The following is a 21,583-nucleotide window of genomic DNA, read 5'->3' as shown; positions in this document are numbered from 1 at the left end:
GGCAGGGAAGGAGATGTATGGGATGTGGTCTTCTAGGCATTCTGTTGCTATCAGGGCTTTTCTGGTCTGGGGGTTGGAATGCTCTGGTCATTGCAAAACATTTTATTAAACGCCTCAAGAAAATGCAATAGGAAGTGAACACAATGGGTTCTAGCTAGAGCATGAGTTAAGCAGTGTTGTCTATTTCTTTCTTTTTCTTTTGAAGATTTTTTTTTTTTACCCATTTGAGGTGGGGAGGGGCAGTGGGAGGAGAGAGAATCTCAAGCAGCCTCCCTGCTGAGTAGGGAGTCCAAGGCTGGGCTCTATCCCATGACTGTGGCCTGAGCCAAAATCAAGAGTTGGACATTCAATGGATTGAGCCACCCAGGCACCTCTGTCTTGTCTATTTCTGGTTTTAACTATTGGGGTCTATACTTGAGCTGGAAGGCTCCCTGACACTTGCAGTTGCATTTGGTACACCCTAATGGCATGATTGCACAGTGTGCCTGGCTCTGTGCTTGGCATCTTATTCACTCTTCATAAGAACCCTAGGAAGTACATTGTGTTATTCATTTTGGAGAAAAGAGAAAACTGAGGCTAAGGGAGGTTCTGTGACTTGCATTAACCCATAGCAGCAGAATTCAGATTCAAACAGACGTATGACTACCTGTATTTTCCCAGAATGTCCCCTTCAAAACTTACATCCATCCAATCAACTACAGAGAAGTCACATGGTTGGAACAATTAAATAATTTATTTAGTTTCAATAAATCATAGTCTTACCAAGTAAATGAAGGACAGAAAACACATATATGGAGATGAATGAGTGAGAATCCTGGGAACCTTTCAGAAAAACAAGACAGCATTTTAGTCATAGATCACTTTTCCAAAAAAAAAAAAAAGAAAACCTTCTTTGTTAAAAAACACTTCAAGCATCAGTTAGCATTGTAAGACAAGCAAAATCTGGATGAATCCTCTGTTATTACAATTACAGAATCAAAATATTTAGAAGGAAAAGATCCTCAAAGATTTATTGTCCTCAGATTTATTCTAAGTTATTCATTTCACCAAGGAGAAAATAGAAGTCCAGGGACATTACTAATTTTATTTCAATTATCACATAAGATTCTTACACTTAGAATCTTTATCATAATTTGCTTAATTAATGAACAAGTAAATTTTTAATCTATTTTTCAAATCTTTACCTCTTACTCCATATTCATCATGAGCCCAAATAATTATACTGGTCTGGAATGGAGTTGCTCTATCGTCTTGAGTTTAGGTGCTAATGAAAGCTAATTATTAATGGTACAAAGGCCAACAGGCACTTGCTTACTGGGGAGATTTCAAGGGCTTCAAAGTAAATACCTAAGTAGCTATTGTAACTCGAAGTCCCTGAAAATCCAAGTAAGTTTCTTGCTACCTTCAAATTAGTGGTGGGCACAGCACATGGAGAAAAAGAAAGAACGAAAATTGGAAGTAGGAGATCCAAACTATTCTATCACTAAGTAGTTATGACATATTAGATGGAACCTTACTTTCATTACCTGTACCGTGAAGGCACTGGGCCAAAGGATCCCTCCTAGCTTTAATATTTTATAATCACTGTAGGAGATGACGAATACCAACTAAATCATATGCTCCCATCTGGATTTTGTAGAACTGTTGCTGGATTTTAAAAAAGAGATTAGAAATTTTTCAAATGCCTTGAGGGTATAGATTCCCAAACACTTAGATTTCCTGAGGGAGATATTTTCTTTTTTTAAATATGTCAACATATTTTATCTCTCTAGGCAAAGTATACTTCTTTCGATTTGTCAGGATTAGAAATAATCCTGCGGGTACCACTAGGGAGAAGTAGGCTCGAAGAAAAACAATGAAAAACAAAGAAAAACAATACTTATTTTGTCCCCATGAAACTTTCCACCTATGATAAAAAGAGCCAGCTTTCTGCATATCCTCTTTAATTAAATGGAGGGTGAAGACCACATTTAATCTTATGCTCCACTGCAGGTGATGAGTAATTAAAAACTCTTTTCAAAGGTGGAGTTTGTCTTGAACTAATTTTAGAGGACGCATCAAAAAGTAAAGAATAAGTGCAGAGCATTTGACTTTTCATCCCTCTGTTTAGAAGGGGTCTGATCTAATGAAGAAGCCACTGGGGCAAGGAACCGGTTCATTCATCCATCCAATATATATTTTCTAGTTAAGTGCCAGGCACTATGATAAATGCCAGAAGCACACAGATAGACAAGATTCCTGCGATCCAGGGACTCATCATCTAGTTAATGTCAGAGACTCACATGTAAGCAGAAAATTACAACAATGCCCAGTATTTTAAAATGGAAGAAGCGCAACGTGCTATACGGAATATATTAAGGGGACGGTCTTAACTCTGAACAGGAAGGTGAGGAGAACTTCACGGAAAAGATGACTTTGCACTAGGTCTTCTGCTTCTTTTTTTTTTTTTAAAGATTTTATTTATTTATTTGAGAGTGAGAATGAGAGAGAGCGCATGAGAGGGGGGAGGGTCAGAGGGAGAAGCAGACTCCCTGCTGAGCAGGGAGCCCGCCCCACGTGGGACTCCATCCCAGGACTCCAGGATCATGACCCAAGCCGAAGGCAGTCGCTTAACTGACTGAGCCACCCAGGCACCCTGACTTTGCACTACGTCTTGACAGATGAGAAGGACACATAGAAATAGCATATGCAAAGGTACAGAAGCAGAGAAAGGAAGGAAGGAAGGAAAAAAAGGAAAGGTATTATAAAAAAAATTTAAATTAATTTCCCCAATCTAATGTGTGTGAACTAGGATCTTATTTTCATTGTCATTTCCCTAATTGCTTGTGAGGTTGAACATATTTTCACATAGTCATTCATTAGTCAGACTTTCTCGTAAGCAAAGCGACTATCTTCTTTGCCTATTTTAGTAGGGCAGTTTTGCTTTCCTTTATGAATGTATACGAATTCTTTATCTATTTCCGATGCTAATTCTGTGTTAGTCGTAAGTGTGGCAAATATTCTTCCCAGCTTTTCCTATTACTTTAAAAAAGGATATCATTTGTCATAGTCAAGTGATTTTATCTTAATTTAAATTTGATGTTATTTTAATATAGACAAATTCACCAATCTTCTTCATGGTTTATGCTTTTCAGAAACCCTCTCCTAATCCTTGCCTATTTTCTACTAAAATCTGTAAAGTTTTGCTTTTCATAGTTTAATTCTAAATCCTCATGAAATAGATTTTGTACATGAGGTAGTTTATTTGTTTATTTGACTTTATTTTCTCTTTCCATGTGGACAATCAACTGTCCCGGCATCATTTATCGAATAACATATCCTTCCCCAGTCTTTGTAGTGTTAACTGTTGCGGCTAGGATTTCCTGGAAAAACAGATGGAGCAGAGAATCCCATGGAGAAGGTTTAGTGGAGAGTTCTTTCTAGAACAATGCTGAGAGAGTGAGGCAGACAGGACCGGGCAGGAGATGCAGCCGCAAACAGAGGCCTCAGCTGATCACACACGGGGTTCTGAAGCTGGGGTGGTCCCTCAGAGTTGTCCTGCACAAGGTGACGGATGGGTCACTGGGTGGGGCTGCCCCTGAGGAGTGGGCAGAGGCTCGGGCAAGGCAGCTCCCTTGGATAAAAGGTCGGGCCTGGGGAGCAGCTCAGCTGGAAGCCATCAGCCAGCAACACTCCCAGCAGCTAAGAAAACTAGGGTCTTGACTCAGATAGGGGGATCTGGGTGACCCACAAAGTACCCACTACACGGCCTCTGTCACGTGTCCTGTTTCTAATTTTATTAGCTACTATTCCTTTGGACTCCTTTTCCTATGATATAATTTCCAGATAGGTCTCCTTCCTGTCCCCTGCACGTAATACAATTTGTCAATGAGGCCTCTTCAAATACATACCTATGACTACACCAAAAACTCCAGATTTGTCAGACTATATGCAGTACAGTGACACATTTTCTGCCTTGATATAAATATCTATTACTAAAGTAGCCTCGCTTTTTGTGTGAATCAGCCACATGACCCAACAAGCTCAGAACCAGTATGTTGTCAACTAAAGCTGAAACAGAAATCTCTTGGGTCCTTTACTTGTAGGTACGTATTTTAATCTAACTGCAGGATGTTTTCAGTATCCTCTTGACTTCAAGCTTTCTACGTTTAGCTTAGGAAGAATTTAACAGGCTTTAATTCTGCCATCTAACACCTCTTTCCATTACAGTTTCTCCGTCAGTTGGACTCCTGGTTTGAGCTCAGGTCATGATCTCAGGGTCCTGGGATCCAGCCCTGTGTTGGGTTCCACGATGAGCATGGAGTCTACTTGAGTTTCTCTCTCTCTCCCTCGTCCTCTGCTCCTCCTCCCTCTGTGCCCTCTCTCTCTCATATATAAATAAATGAATAAATAAATAAATAAATAAATAAATTTTTAAAAAGTGATCTTTCTCCAATAACAGAGGCAAACATTTGACAACTTCTGCAGCAAAGAGGCAAATGCTTTCTTGACTCAGGCTCTTTGTGAGATTAGTCATACATTATCATAGGATTTTCCAAGATACTTGCTCTTCAATGATGAAAAAATAGTAGCGCTGCTCTTTAGAATAAGGCTGCAGATGTGTGATTGTAATATCTTAATTACTTAGTAGATGGAACCCTGTAACTCCACCGATATTTGCTGAGAACATAAAACTGGTTATAAAAGCTATATCGTGAAAGCTTAATGGATGCTTAAATGCAATTTGGAGAAGTAGCCTCTTGGAACACATGGCAGCAGTAGGCGCTTGGCAGGCATTGACAGAATTTGAAGATGTGTGTATTGAGGCCAGAATGGTTAATATTATGATTAATGGTAAAAAAAAAAAAAAGTTGTGATCACAGCAACAAATGTCAAACAGGAAAATATTCAAGAATAGCATTCTACCTTCCTGTATTAAAGCAATGCCCAAGAATTGGCTGGCAGAAGACTAACAAGAAAACTTTAAAACTTTCTTGTGTTTACAAGCATATAGTTCCCTATATCTGATAAGTTCTATAATATTCAAAATCATTACAAAAATGACTAAGTGGAAATTCACTTATTTCTTAAGGATAATTCATCTATATCATTTCCCTCTAATAAAATATTTGTACTTAAGATTCTGAATATACTATACAATCGTATAATTGTTTGCGTTTTCAATCTCGGTTTCCATGAAAGAGGTTAAGCACAGACAGCTCATCCCCTACCCCCAGAATTTCTGATTCAGTAGATCCAGGGGATGGGGCCTGAAAAACAGCATTTTAGCAAGTCTCTAGTTGTGGCTAATAATGGTGCTTGTCCAGGGGCCACACTTTGAAAACCGCTGTTCTGTACCACCCTGACCCTCCCACTGGTTCCTATAATCACATATCATTTGGTCATTGATGAATCTTTGTGCACAAAAAATAAAAAATCATTCAACAATTAGTTACCGAGCCAGCATTTACATAACATATGCTGTAACTATATCAGATGTAATACTATATATTAGAGATACAAAGATGAATAGAGCTTAGTATCTGCATCCATGGACTTTATAGTCTAGACAGACATGTAAACAAATAGTCATGATGCAATATGATAACATCATGTGTAAAGCTCCCTGAGAGTAGAATGGAAGTGTTCATTCCACAATGAGGGGAATCAAAAGGCTTTATGATGATGGAGATAACACTTAGGACTTTTTAAAAAATTGCTTAATTTTGAAATAATTTTAGATTTACAGAAAAGTTAAAAAATAGAGTTACTCTAAATACCCGAAGCTCAGCTTCCCAACATTACACAGATGACATTTTGCACATGCAAGGTTAGGATGGATTTTGAAGGGGGCATAGGAATTTATGAGGGTATCCCCTGTAGAGAAATAATATATGAATAAAACCATTGAGAAAGGATATACTAATAACAATATCTAAATATTTTTGGAGAATTAGGTGTTAGATATTGTGCCACGCCCTTTAAGCATTTTTATCATGTATTCCTTACAAAAACCGCTAAGTAGTTAAAATACTACCTACTATATGGATACTACTATCACTCCCCTTTTGATAAGGAAATTGAGGTGGGTGCTAATCTTCTAGTAGGTAGCAGAACTGGAATTTGACAATAAAATGTCGCAACTTCGGCACACACATTCTTAACCGGTATAGTATGATCCAGAAATGGAGAAGTCTATTGTGTATTCAGATCAGGTTACATTAGGGAAAGTTGTAGGGACAGGGTTCTGATAGTGGAAGCAGAAGACAAGACCAGAAAGGGAATGGAAAATGCTAGACAATGGAGGGATACTATGGTAGGCAGAATTCTAAAATAGTCTCCTAGGATGGATGGGGGAAAAAAATAAAATAAAATAAATAAAATAAGTCTCCTAGATTCCTGTCGCCTGGAGGACACGCCTAGAATAATCCCCACTCCTTAGGTAAGGAGGGTAGACCCTGGTGAAGATGATAGCATGAAACATTCATGTTTCAGTTAAGGCTGCACTGGTTTGGGGCCTCAAATTCTCAGGCCATTTTCCAAGTCTGCCTATTCCTTTCCTGGCCTTGACTTCTGCTTTCACTCTTAGAACCCTGTCCCATAGCCCATTCTTTAAGGATCCTGCTCTGCTAGGTAATAACAGAAGTTTTATGAGCAAATTAACATGACTTAGTTTGTGTGTAGCTTTTGGAAATCAATCACATAGCCTCAGCTTATACTGGAATTATACACAACTATTCCAGCAACAGTGCTTTCTTTTGCACAGAAGGCAAATTTCAATGGTGGGCATCAGGCACCGAGCAAATGGGCCATGCAGGAGCCCCTAAATCACAGCCTACAAGAGTTATAAGCACCTGCCAAGCTGTCTATTTCACCAGCATGTTGGGTCATAAAGTATACATTGGTGCAAATAGGCTGGGCTTTGTCCACGCATAACGCAGCATGGTTAATCTGTGACCAACAAAACACAAGAAACGGGAAGCCGCCTCTCATTTCCATTTCAAGTTTGATCACTTGACTACCCCTCAGTGACTGGCTTTGAGAATTAAGTTGAGTCTCATTTTAAGATTTAAAAAAGGTCTGTTCTGGTAAAATCAATCATGTTGTAAAGTTATTCCAATTAAAAGAACAGTTTCTTTGTTTAAAAAAACACTTGGCTTTGAGGACCCATATTTCATTTAATTTCATTCCTATCCTCTGGGTACATTCAGATTCCTAAGCCTATGCAGAGATTAATAGCTTAAAGCTTGCTTTAAAAATAAAGCATCATGGGGTGCCTGGGTGGCTCAGTCGTTAGGGATCTGCCTTCAGCTCAGGTCATGATCCCAGGGTCCTGGGATCGAGCCCGGCATCGGGCTCCCTGCTCCATGGGAAGCCTGCTTCTCCCTCTCCCACTCCCCCTGCTGTGTTCCCTCTCTTGCTGTGTCTCTCTCTGTCAAACAAATAAATAAAATCTTTAAAAAAAATAAAGCATCATCTACCAAAATAATATGATAGTAATCACATAATATGGCATGAAACCATTTTCATTCTGTTTAACAGAAGACAAATGGGGAAAATTTGCCCCTGCTACCAGTTTGCAAACCATGTTTTCTCATCAGTCACCCACCCATTCACTCACTCCTTCATTCATTCATTCAACAAAAACATTCACTGAATACATGCCATGTGTCAGTTACTGAACCTGATTCCAGGTAAGTAATGATGAATGTGACACCATTCCTGTCTTTGGGGAGGCCTTTCTTTTCTTTTCTTTTCTTTTTAAAATAAAAATAAGGACACATCTGATTCAATTCTGATGTGTTCTATCACAAGCAGAAACAGGTTCCAAATGAAGATGATGAGACACCGAGAGCTCGGCTGGAACAAACCCACTTCACTCTGCTGTATGGCATACCATTTGAAGGAATATTCTGTTTAACTACTCCTAGGCCAATTGGTCACTCACAGTTACTGCCCCATCACCTGTAAATTGGAGGGCTGTTTTTAATTAAAGTCAACAACCACAAAAATTTAATTAGGCCATTATATATTGACTATTTTGTGACATACTGTTCAAGAAAGTGCAAATCATCCATCCAAAGTATAAGATAGGGCTCTACATCTAAAGGCTTCATGAGGACTCAAGACTGACATACAAAACAATGAGGGAATATTATTAAAATATAAATAGAATAAAATATATTAAAATACAAGGGTATTAAAATTTTAATAATTAAAATTATTATTATAATACATACTAACATAAGAAGATACAAATAATAGAGATCCAAAAAGGACAAAAACATGATATGGAAATCAGAAAAGACAAGATAACTACTAGTTGTAGAAACTAAAAAAGCTTTGTGAAGGGAAGATAGGATGTTAGGTGGTTCAGAAATAAGTGGTAAGAAGAAAGGGGACCTTTGTTTTTCTTTTCTTTTGCTATAACATTCTTTAGTTTATGATTTCATATTGGAGTGCCATTAGTATTAGAAATGCAATTCCGATTTCTTTGTTAATTAATGTAAAATTAAAATTCCCCAGATTAAATTTTAAAACTATCGGGTGAACCAGTAGTAAGCTACACTCCATGGAGAGTGCATCAGAGGTATCATATATGATCCAGTGACACCTTCAAGTTTTCAAAAGATGAGGTGGAAAATCCAAAATTAATCCAAAAAAAACAATAAGAGACCATTAAAGATGTAAGTTACTTAGGGGCGCCTGGGTGGCTCAGTCGTTAGGCGTCTTCCTTCAGCTCAGGTGATGATCCCAGGGTCCTGGGATTGAACCCTGCATCAGGCTCCCTGCTAGGCAGAAAGCCTCCTTCTCCCTCTCCCACTCTCCCTGCTTGTCTTCTCTCTCTCACTATATCTCTCTTTGTCAAATAAATAAAATCTTTAAAAAAAAAAAGATGTAAGGGACTTAAAAAACAGAAGTGACTGAAAAAAACAGAAGCAACTGAAAAAACAAGCAAATGTAGAAGCTTTAATTAAGAGCAAATCAAGAAATCTACATAGGATAACTAGCTGTGATTATTATTTGTAGCCTCACTTGATCACTGGAAAACACCAAAAAGAGTAGATTATTAAAATCATTTCTGCTGGAGCACCTGGGTGGCTCAGTCACTGGGCATCTGCCTTCAGCTCAGGTCATGATCCCAGTGTCGTGGGATCAAGGCCCACATGGGGCTCCCTACTCAGCGGGAAGACTGCTTCCCCCTCTCCCTCTTCCCCTACCCCTGCTTGTTGTGCTCTCTCTTGCTATCTCTCTCTCTCTCAAATAAATAAAATCTTAAAAAAAATAAAATAAAATCATTTCTGACTCTTTGAGCCAACAATGATGTATAACTGTAATAAGCTGATATTTTCTAATGTTTTATGAAGTATTTTCATTGACATCCTTTCATTTGATTCTCAAAAGAACCCTATGGTTTGATACTATTCCTTCCAGTAAATGCAGTCAGGGGAGTAACAACAGAGTGCAAAATCAGGATTTCTCTGGCTCTACCAATTTTGGTGCTCCTGTCCCCCACCCCACAATTTCTCCTAATCATTCTAGGAATCACACGTGCTCACAGATGCAGTCCTCCCCATCATCCCTGCTGTCCCCTCTTTTTTTTTTTTAAAGATTTATTTATTTATTTGAGAGAGAGAGTACATGAGAGGGGAGGAGGGTCAGAGGGAGAAGCAGGCTCCCCGCTGAGCGGGGAGCCCGATGCGGGACTCGATCCCGGGACTCCAGGATCATGACCTGAGCCGAAGGCAGTCGCTTAACCAACTGAGCCACCCAGGCACCCCACCTGCTGTCCCCTCTTGTCTGGCCGCTTCAGGTGCCTCTTGACACGGTTAGAATTGTCACCAGGACTGCTGCAGCTAATGTGCCAGAGGTGCTGGCCAAGGCACTTCTGCTGATGTCCCCCACTTCTCTGTACCTAAGGACGAGCTAAAATCTGGTTCATTCCACCATGCTCCCTGTCTCACCATGCTCCAACAGCACCTGGAGTTGGGACTCTTCGTCCACATGTTTGTTACACTCTATTAACGCGGACCATGCCTTCAATATCTTAAGAACATTTTATTTTATTTTATTTAAATTTTATTTATTTATTTGACAGAGACACACACAGTGAGAGAGGGAACACAAGCACGGGGAGTGGGAGAGGGAGAAGCAGGCTTCCCGATGCGATGTAGGGCTCGATCCCAGGACCCTTAGATCATGACCTGAGCCGAAGGCAGACGCTTAACAACTGCGCCACCCAGGTGCCCCATCTTAAGAACATTTTAGTAAAATTTCTCTTTAAATTTTCACATGGCTTATTTGGTGCAGTTCCCTCTCCCTATGACCCAGGTGTGAGTCCAGGGGGTGGGGTCAGCAGAGAATCTGGAGGAGGAGAGATAGAGATAGCTAGTGTCAGTGTTGTCCCTCCCCCTCGCCCCTCTCATGAGCCTCAAATCCTGCTTTCCTTCGGAGGAGCCCCACCCTGTGACCATCCTTGGAGCTCTCAAGCAAAAGGCTCTTGACAGCTCTAACCATCTAATTATCCAGACAGGCCTAGACCTATGTCTGAATCCTAGGGAGACCACGCTTACACTCAAGCTGCACATGTTATTTACTCCCTCCGCAATTCCTCAGGGCTAACCTGGAAACCAACAGCTTTAATCAACTACAACAGTATTTTTGGGTCCTCCCACCAAGTGCAAAATTCAACTTCAAAACTTTAACTTGGATTTGAAACGAACAAGCAAAAAATCTGTATTATAACATTTTAGGAAAAATATGACACCTGGATGATCCAACTTACTGCCTTTTCCTGGATAAAATTGTGTTACATGAATCACAAAAATCTGAATCTCAAGTTCTAAAGCCTCCCACTCACTTGCTTAGCATGAAGTCCAGTTTTTTCTCAGGTTCCTCCTCCCCAGCTCTGTTCTCCCAGGGTCCCACAAGGTTTCCGTGCTCAGGGGTCTGGCTGCTATTAACACCCTCTGCTCTGTTGCTCTATCACTCTGTGCCCTTGGGTTCCTAACAACCTCTGTTCTAGACTACTGAAGCTGGCTCGCTAAGGAAGTTCCTGCCTCTCCACATGCACCCCATTGTTCATAGCAGCAACGTCCACAATGGCCAAACTGTGGAAGGAGCTGAGATGTCCATCAACAGATGAATGGATAAAGAAGATGTGGTTCATATATGTAATGGAATACTACTCAGTCATCAGAAAGAATGAAATCTTACCATTAGCATCGACATGGATGGAACTGGAGGGTGTTATGCTGAGTGAAACAAAGTCAAGCAGAGAAAGACAATTATTATACAGTTTCACTCATATGTGGAACATAAGAAACAACAGAGAGGATCATAGGGGAAGGGAGGAAAAACTGGGAAGAAATCAGAGAGGGAGATAAACCATGAGAGACTCTTAACTCTAGGAAACAAACTGAGGGTTGCTGGAGGGGAGGTGGGGGGGGATGCGGTAACTGGGTGATGGGCATTAAGGAGGGCACGTAATATGATGAGCAGTGGGTGTTATAGACAACTGATGAATTATTGAACTCTACATCTGAAACTAATGATGTACTATATGTTGGCTAATTGAATTTAAATTTAAAAAAAGAAAGAAAGAGGGGTGCCTGGGTGGCTCAGTCGTTCAGTGTCTGCCTTTGGCTCAGGTCATGATCCCAGGGTTCTGGGATTGAGCCCCGCATCAGGCTCCCTGTTCAGTGGGAAGCCTGCTTCTTCCTCTCCCACTCCCCCTACTTGTGTTCCCTCTCTCACTGTCAAATAAATAAATAAAATCTAAAAGGAAGGAAGGTAGGAAGGAAGGAAGGAAGGAAGGAAGGAAGGAAGGAAGGAAGGAAGGAAGGGAGGGAGGGAGGGAGGGAGGGAGGGAGGGAGGGAGGAAGGAAGGAAGGAAGGAAGGAAGGAAGATAGGAAGGAAGGAAGGAAGGAAATTTCCTGCCTCTCTTGAACAGCTCCTCTATACTGTAAGACTCTCGGGCTTCTGATGACAAAGTTTTTCCTTTCCTTCATGCCAGAGCCCCCTCCCACTAGTGTCCAGGGGCACTCATAGGAAGATGAGGAAACATCTGTGCACAGACTTTTGGCCCAGACTTACTCCCTCATGATACTTCTCCTTCCACTGTCCATCATTCTTCCCTATTGTTCAACATCCTTTAAGGACCCCACAGTCCCTCTACACCCTATACACATCTGAAACCCAATTCTATTTTTTTTTTAAGATTTATTTATTTATTTGTCAGAGAGAGAGAGAGCACGTGCACACAAACAGGGGGAGTGGCAGGCAGAGGGAGAAGCAGTGTTCCCACCAAGCAAGGAGCTCAACATGGGACTTGATCCCAGGATCCTGGGATCATGACCTGAGGCAAAGGCAGACAATTAACCGACTGAGCCACCCAGGTGCCCCCTGAATCCCAATTCTAACTTAGTTTCAAGGTCTTTCCTATAAGGCTCTGGGCCATCTAGAAAGCATCTGGTTCAATGTACTGGAACAATCCATGACTGTGGAAAAAACTCTTAGGGCCTCCTGTTAAGAGTCCAGAAACTCTATAACATGCCCTGGCAGGGGGCTGAGCTATGTGGGCACACAGAGAAACTCTAGGGGGATGGTATGGCCTAATATCACAGCCCGGAGGCTCCCCAAATTTACTAAGTAATATGGGTTGATTTGTGTTTAAGAACTATCTAACAGAAGTTATGGTCCTTGTAAGTGATCAGAAAGTAGGTAAAATAAAATAAAAAGTAGCATAAGCAATAAGGCAGTAGCAAACATTTCCCTGATGAGAGCTATCAAGAGGAAGAAAGTAGGCCCAGGGGATATCTACTGTTTTCAAAAAGCAACCTCTCCCAGATGAGTCCATGAGGAATAAAACAAAACATATGCCTTCAAAATCAGTACTTTGCTTTATCAATTTGATAAAATGATAGAATGACCACATTAAAAGCTTATTTTTTATGCCCCAACCAATAATGCTATGAGGCAGAAGGTGAAAAAATATGTATCTATTTATTTAAAAAATTGTTTTCTCTTTGAGATTTTTCAGTAGCTATGACTTGTAATCACAGGTTAATTCTGTTATTTCTATGTATCTTTAGAATTACTTTAGCCTGATATGTGTAACCTGGGATTGCAGATTGCCACCCTCACTTTAAATCTTGGGCTCTGAACCCAAGAATAGAAAAGAAACAAGTGAAAAACAATTCAGTTGAAAGTGTGATCCTCAAAGCACAATTGGATATTGATCTGGGAAAAAATTCACATACATAGAGCTGGCTCCGGATTTGAAAACATCAGATTTTGGTCATGATCTTGGCTTTTGAAATGTATTATCTTTTGAAAAACAGAATTTGAATGCGAGAAACACCCATCATTTATTCTACATAGAAACTGACTTCAAAATACAAATTGTTCACTGGTAGAAAATCTATTTCATATTTCATATGCTAATTAGCTATTCTTATTTTGCAGTGATTGAGAAAGATATTTTTAAATTCTTTTTGTGTTTTTCACAAAAAGCAACTGAACACAATGTGATAGCAATCATGGTTAAATAGAAGAGCTTTGTTTTTAAAAACCAGCTAATTTTTTCTAAATCCATGGAATGAAAACTGTATCGCAAGATCTTCCAATTCTTTTACTTCCTCTGTTTTTGAACTTTTAACAATAAGAGACAATCCACTTAAATTTAAAGGCATAAAGGTCACATGACAAAGAAATGAAATGGTGCAATTATCATTTATTATCAAGACAACCACTGTTCTGTAGCAAAACAGCCACCATACATTCTTCTTTGCCTTGTTGCTCATTTAACATACCACTCTGTCTTCCTAGATTTCTTGGTCTTCCCTATCTGCTTCATCTTGTCTTCCATTTGCCCCTCCAGATCTACTCTCCACCATTCTCCACCCTGCCCTTGGCCCTGGAAGGCCGACCGTGAAGACTGCATCTGCCGGCTCCCTTACACTCTGCCCCGTGGTTGGTTCGGTTAGAGGTTTCCAGGCAGAAGATCAAAGGAGAGAGAGGCCAGGATCTTCAGTCCCACAAGCTCGGCCACAGGCCACCACTCTGCCATGTTGCCCTCTCCGTGAAGCTCCCCTGTCTAGGAAGCAGTAACCATTGCTTCCCCTGTTCCTTCAGGCTGAGGGGTGTCTATTCTCTGTCAGGACCTTGTCTACCAGGAGCCTTTATAAAGCTCCTTCTTCTCTTGGTTTCTGGTTAATGCTCTATCCTCACCCAATCCTCCCTGCCTGACTAGTTCTCTGTGGGCTCTGCTTTCCCAGCTCTCTAGCAGACTGCATTTCCCTGCCTAACAGTACAGTCTCAGAGCCGAGCTTCTCACCCCATTAAAGGACATGGGGAAAACGCAGGAAAGTGCAGTTTAACTGTAATCCCACCACACACGCTAACCGCTCTAGGTGCATGTGTTTTTTTACTTAAAAAGTCATTAAATCACTCATTAAAAGGAGGTGGGGATATGGATGAAATAGGTGAAGGGGATTAAGAGACACAAACTTCCAGTGATAACATAGATAAGCATGGGGATAAAAAGCATAGCATAGGGGATACGGTCAATAATACTATAGTAATGTTGTAGGGCAGTGGACGGTAACTTACTTATCCTGGTGAGCAGTACATAATGTCTAGAATTGTGAAATCACTATGTTATACACCCGAAACTAATATAACATTTATGTCAACTATGCTTCAATAAATAAGGGATAACCATTAAAAAAAGTAGTTCTAAATCCCTCTTAAAAATCATAAAAGTGACACATTTACTGCAACCAGTGACATATTATAAAAATATACAAAGAGAAGAAGTTAATGCTCTTCCCCAATGCTTCTGGATTCTTCCCCTTCACCTTATTCCTCACCTTCACCCTGCTTTGCCCGCAGATAAAGAATGTGAACAGGCTGGTCAGTCTTTTTCTACACCTGTCTCCATGATATTCAAGCCCATACCAAACATACATATACTCATATATGAAGAGGGGTGATACCTGTCTTGCAAAAACTGCAAGCATGCTATCCATCACCTTGCCACTTGCTAGGTACAGATCTAGTTCAATACTTTGAATGGCCTCATAGTATTATACAGTAGAAATGTACTATAATTTATTTAACCATTTCTCTACTGATGGACGTCCGAATTTTTTCAGCTATTTTCACCACTACAAACAATGCTACAGTAAACACCCTTATGCATATATGTTTACTAGTGCATCTATTTTTGTAAACTGAATTCCAAAAAGTAGGGTTGCTAGGTCAAAGTTACATATAGTTTCAATCGCCACCCGCTTACTTTCTTAAAAGTGTATGGCAATGTATTTCTTAATTTAATTCTTACATTTGTTTTATATGGGTATGATATGGTTTATGCGATTGTTGAATCTTATTTTCTCTCTTAACAGGAATTACAGAGAATTTTCTTTTTTTAAAAAAGATTTTATTTATTTATTTGACAGAGAGAGACACAGCAAGAGAGGGAACACAAGCAGGGGGAGTGGGAGAGGGAGAAGCAGGCTTCCCGTTGAGCAGGGAGCCCGATGGGGGCTCTATTCCAGGACCCTAGGATCATGACCTGAGCCGAAGGCAGACGCTTAACAACTGAGCCACCCAGGCGCCCCTACAGAGAACTTTCTATGTACTATATACTTTCTGTAGTAATCTTAAATGGTTGCATATGTCCATTAATGTTATGAAGTTCCTTTAAATTTTTACTGGACTTGTATCAAACCTCAGTATTATTGTAGGAAGAATTTCTATCCACTCCCTGTAATATATGCTCAGAGGAATGAAAGTTTTGACAGTTGCATTAGATATTAAAAAACCGATTCCAAGTGTGCATCTCAACTCTTAATCGGTTGACATGAACTACATCTTCTGATGGCCCTTCCAATTGATCAAGTGACTCATCATATCAAGAACTATGCCTGGGGCATCTGCTTCCACCACCGCCTCAGTGACTTCAATCAGAGGACAAAGATCATGAGATTGCTGAGGAGCACACAGAAACACTGGGCATTTTCCTAAGTGTGGTGAGCCAGATTCCATGTGATTCTTCTGGCATTAAAAGGGTCTATTTCAGATCAAAGGTAAAAAGAAAGCCATCAAAACAGGAAAGAATCAGCTCCCAGGACATCGCTGTGCAGGTTTGCACCACCAGAGTCCCTTGGTCTGAGAAAATACCACATTCCACAAAGGCTTGGGAACATTCTACAGTAGTTTCCATCCCCAAATAAAATAGTACAAAACCAATTCCAAAGGGAGAGGGGGGAGAAGGTGGTGTGTGCTGGGGGGGTGGGCATGGGCATGAGAAGACAAATCTGTCCACCATTCACTGTTTAGTATATTCTCTGTTTGATCATATCACCACCAGACAAGAAATTCCTTTGTGTAGCCCTTGGAATGAAGAGTTAAGAAAATTTCAAAGCCAATAGGAGGTGGACCAATAGTCTCTATGATGCCTTTATGCTATTTCCTGTGCGGATTTTGGTAATACTGGCTTTAACTCTTGGTCCTGTGAGAAGGAGAAGCGGATTTCACTCTTTCCTGGGAATTACTACACACCCATAACACTAAAGAGTCTTCCAACTGGAAACAGATCTGATTACTTTTGCCAGACTTAATCTCTTACTTGAGCAGTTAATGAGAGCTTTCAATAATCTTAATCAGATCACTTCAATAAAATACCTCGACGTTATTTCCACAGGAAATAAATGTCCACAGACCATAAACCCAACCTGGTTGATAGCTAACATGGGATACAGGTGGGAGTTGGATCCAGATAAAGGGCCACTGTGCAGTGATAGTCAATGCATTATGCCCCTCTACCCCCTCCACCCACCATCAGGGCTGCTGGGGACTCTCTGGGGCCTCTGCCAGGAAGGGATGAGAAGGGAAATGAAGTGAAAGACAGGCAGCTGGAAGCACGAAAATTCTCCCATACATATGGACCCACCAGTGGCAGGAAGTCACTGAAGGATCTGGAATATGAAGAGATCTCATGACCACAGAAAAGGGGAGGAAGGGGGAAAAGAACACAGGAACACAGGATATAAAAATCAAGACCCACTCTCTGAACTCCCTCCCTTCATGTTTTCGAGGGACAGTGAAAAGAGACAATGTCTGGATGTTCTGGAGGAAGGTACCTGCAAAAGAGAAGTCACCCACACCAGAAGAAAAAGTCTCTCCCACTCCTTTTCTCCTCCTTTCCAGTTCCTTCTTTTATAAGGTTAGAAGCACACTGTCATGATTCTAAGGACTGGCTCCTGAAAGTGCTATGCAGGGCTGGGGCCAAAGGAAGGGGAATGGTTCTGAGCAATTATGTGGAGAGGCCAAGGTAGAGCATGACCACCCATTGAACTTACTACTCGGTGGGCTCATGGTCAGTCACCGTAGAAATCGAATGTCCTCTGTGTGCCTGCCTTGACCCAGATACAATGGAGCTTTTATAATATTTTTTATATAGGAAAAGGGCAGGGTGCCTAGGTGGCTCAGTTGGTTAAGCGACGGCCTCCAGCTCAGGTCATGATCCTGGAGTCCCAGGATTGAGTCGTGCACTGGGCTCCCTGCTCATTGGGGAGTCTGCTTCTCCCTTTGACCCTCCCCCCCCGTGCTCTCTCTCTCTCTCTGTCTCTCTCTTAAATAAATAAAATATAAAAAAAAAAAAAACAAAAGAAAAAGGGCAACAAAATAAAAAGATAATTTTAAATCAGGAAAAAACAAGATTTACTGAAGTTCAATGTATTTAATGCCCAATTTCTGGATGAGGGACACACACAATCCCAGAAGTTAGTGTGGTTTCTAAAAAAGAACCTTTAGAGTTGAAGCAGCTATTCCACTCCTGAGCCTCCAGAAGTTTCTCATCTAATAACTGCACAGACCTCCCTTTCCAAGAATTCCAATGGCTCCAACATCCATGAGGAGAAAGAATTTTCATCACTAGGGTTCTATGATACATGACACAAAAGCTATAATTCTCTGACTTTCCTGGTGAAGCAGATTGGTTATATCATGAAAGTAGCAAGTCTTCTCAAACTAAGATCAATATACTGCAAAAATAAGATCAAAAGTATTTACCACATTTTTAAAGAACCATGCCTGGATCAATGATTTAGAGAAATTTAAAAAATGTCAAGAGTCAAAATGAACAGAAAGCTGTTGAAATTACTCTTTCCTAGGTAGAGATTTTTATCTCAGAAATTGAGCATGATGTTTTGTCTAACCTTTAAGAGACCATATATCATATTACGACCCATTCCCTAGACAAGGCATTGACCACATGCTGTGGGAGTTACCCCAGAAAAGAATCGGTCCCCTGCATAGTGGCATACGAAACCCTGAGCCCCTGGCCACATTGGCCTGGAAAATGTAAGGAATATCGGAGTGGCACCTTTTATACACTGCCTTTTTTGGTCCTATTGAATCCACTTTTAGAACCCCCAAATTATTTCCACATAAAATTTTATATCACATTAAACATATAAGCCAAATTATCTCTTGAGCACCCATAAGTAAAACATGACAGTAAAATAGACCATAAATAAAACAGAATAAACATTACTTCATGCTCATTTGGAAAATAAAGAGTCCAAAAAAAGAAAGAAAATCTGAATCAAGTTTCTTCAAGTGAGACTGAATTCATCCCTCTTCTAGTAAAAAAAGAAAGTTCTTGCCATAAAGTAATGATGCTTATAAAAGTGATTATTAAAAAAACAAAAATGAAAAACCTCTTACAACAGACAGATGAGCAAAGACACATGGGGCTTTTGCTCTTCTGCTTAGAGAACCCCAACGAACCCGAGCTACTCCAGCAGCATGAACAGCAGAATTTAGGTCAAGGGGCCAATTACCCAGTGTTAGCATCAAAGGCAGAGACAAGTTGCTACTTCTTTCTGCTCATTCCTGTTTCCTTTGAGAATCCTGAGTTAAGCAACCACGGAGGCAGCTTTAGAGTATGCCAAGTGAAGTATTTTTAAAAGACATTTACCAAGTATTGCTTCTGGAAGCAACTACACCCCGACCCTTAAGTCAGCACCAGCCTCACCATTGCCACACTCCCCTATACCACTCCCAGTTTTCTTGCTACAGAGTGAATTGACTAACAGGCCCAGGAATTTGGGGTTCTTTGTTCAGAAGCCAGTCTCTGAACAGCACAAGCAGATTACTATTTGTGAGCTGCCCAAGCACTGATGTAAAGTATCTTACACAGGGACTTACCTGGAGGTGACTGGTACTGGGGCCGAGCTGCGGTCTTTCCGGGCCCCAGGCTCTTTTCCAAAGGTTCCCCAGGCACCAACCGAGCTTGGCTTGCTCCAAGGGAAGTCGAGCTGGTTCCTTTGGTCTCCGTGACCTTTGCAGAGGGTGGTGGCTCCAAGGTGTCAGCAGAAGGAGACCCAGAGAAAGTACTGCTCTTTCGGCCAAGAGAGTCATCAGGAGCCACTTCCCACTCACCAGGCAGGGAAGGGAGCTGCAGGGCCCTGTGATGCTGCTCGGGGCCTGGGAGCCTTGGAGAGAGAGGCGAGGGAACACGTGCCATCCGTTTGTGTGTGCTGGCCTGGGAGGCTGAATTATTCAGTAGCATGCTGAGCACTGCCGGTGCTGGGGGGAACGGCTTCTTCTCATGGCTTCTGGGCTGTGACCGGTCAGGGCCTCTGCTGTGGGCCAGAAACGAGGTTTTGTGATCCCTCAGAGGCAGCCTGGCCTTCCTCTTGCCTCTGGCTTCTGGGAGGGCGTGGGGGGCTGGTGTGCTTGGGGGGAAGCCCAGCCTTTTCCCCTCAGTGGCTTCATCTAACTTCTCACTCTCTATCACCTTCAGCAGGACCTTGTTCACAGCCCCCTCAGCGCTGGCTGGCATGCGTTCTCTGTCCGACAGCTGCCACGACCCGTCCCCTTGCTGCTCCTGGCCCTGCCACCTGGACCCATGAGTCCCAGCCTCGGCTCCTGGGAGGGTGAGCCAGTCTGCTCTGGGTATAAACTCAGCTCGGGCCGCCGGGCAAACGGCAATGCTTTCCTCGCCTTCGGGATGCGTTCTAACTACTCTTTTCACCTGAGTAGACAGATCCTGGACTTTGGCCACCACTTTGGAAATAGGCTTCTTCCTGCATGTATGCTCAGGAGACTTCTCCCTCTGGCCCCTCTCTGCCTCTGGATGCTTCTCAGAGTCCTCATGACTTCCAGACAAACCTGTCTGCGGGTGCACCAGCCTGTGAGGGCCCCTCTCCGGCATGCCAGCATCATCATCTCCTGGCTCTATGGTGCTGCAGTGAGGGGGCGTCTCCCCTCTTCCAAGCCCAGGGTCCTCAAAAGCCCCCCTGAAGCTCCCAAAGCCGCAGCTGGTATCCAGTGTCCTGGGGAGCTCTGGGGGGCAGCTCTCTCTCCACTGTAGGGAAGAAATAAATGCCCCACTTGGGAGCGAGCTGCCTCTCTCCTCTGGAAGCCAAAGATTAGGCCTTGTTTGAGAAAGAGGAAGAGATTTGCTGGAACGGATCTGGTCCTTCCCCATCTGAGGAGCCGACTGCTGGCCCCCATGCCTTTTTCTTCTCGTCCTCTTCTGTGGAAGCACCTCAAAGCTCCCTCTCCTTCCACCAAACCTCCGAGGCTTTCTGTTCCCATGGGCACTCCTCTTATTGAGACAGCCCACGGGGGGCTCCCCTGGCCAGTCACCAGCACTCTGGAAACAGTCGTCCTCAAGGGCCAGGCTCACGGACAGCTCCGGCAGCTTCCCCTCCTGGTTCCCCATCGTAATCCCCAGGATGTGGTCTGAGCTCAGCAGATTGGCCAGAAGTCTCTCCCTCTCTGCTGTGAGTTTGTACAGCTCAGTTAAAATGTCTTTTGTGGGAGTTTGCTTGAAAAATATGTCGCCTGGATGTTCATTTCGCTGCAGGCTGAGGTTGATGACGTCTGACCCCTCCCTGACTTGGTAGCAGTTATGAAACCCTTTATTGGATCTGTCTAGAGTTACAGTGCCCTTGTATGAAAATCCTCTCACTTCCCCCCTTGGAAGATAGAAGCTGATATAGCAGACTTCAGTAATGGGCTTACGCAGTTGGAGGGTGCAGTGAGTGCCTTCCATTATGCCTACCTAATTATTCATGCCTTGGAGATGCTGGTCTGTGGTCAGGCTTCCCAGGCTCCGGTGGTGGGGCATGTGATGGTGGCTAGGCAGGGAAAGCAGCTGACAGTCATCTCTAGCAACAAGACCGCCTGGTAAAAGAAGAGGGGAAGAAAGCAGCTTGTCTAAATGAGTACATAAATCACACACAAACATAAATGAAATCATAGCAATGACTTATCCTTTCTCTCTGGCTGATCTCACCCAACTCAACTCACACCAACCAGAGGCTGATTGCAACCACTTCCCCAGTCCCATCCCCCCACCAGACCAGAGATTTTCTACAGCTGAGAGATGGCAGAGTACTCTATTTTAGCCCCAAGACAAAGCTCCTTTTCCCCCACAAGGGAACTCACCATATAACCCAGAGCAGGTCTTTCAACTTCTCTAGGCTTCAGTTTATGTTTTTCTATTAAACACAGCTAATACATCTCTCAGAAATCCCAAAGAAAGGAGACTTTGTGATCCTTAGAAAACATAGCCATTTT

The 21,583-nt window shown here is 42.1% G+C and overlaps 1 protein-coding gene across 6 annotated transcripts in view; it reads right to left on the bottom strand.

Moving 5' to 3' along the window:
- Positions 1-21,583, bottom strand: part of FMN1 (formin 1) — a 445,431-nt gene that overhangs the window by 387,238 nt on the left and 36,610 nt on the right. For all 6 annotated transcript variants that reach the window (XR_012373582.1, XR_012373583.1, XR_012373584.1 and 3 more), the window contains one exon: positions 19,202-21,187. Coding sequence is in view for 2 of the 6 variants with exons in the window: in XM_073876758.1 (XP_073732859.1) it covers positions 19,202-21,056 (1,855 nt within the window). In the remaining 4 variants the exon portion in view is untranslated. The remainder of the gene's footprint in view (positions 1-19,201; positions 21,188-21,583) is intronic.

The sequence above is a fragment of the Callorhinus ursinus genome, unplaced genomic scaffold (genome assembly GCF_003265705.2).
Source record: "Callorhinus ursinus isolate GAN/ISIS: 27379988/994484 unplaced genomic scaffold, GSC_fseal_2.0 scaffold25, whole genome shotgun sequence".
In the NCBI taxonomy this organism is placed as follows: Eukaryota; Metazoa; Chordata; class Mammalia; order Carnivora; family Otariidae; genus Callorhinus; species Callorhinus ursinus.
This window is presented reverse-complemented; position numbering and strand designations above follow the sequence as displayed.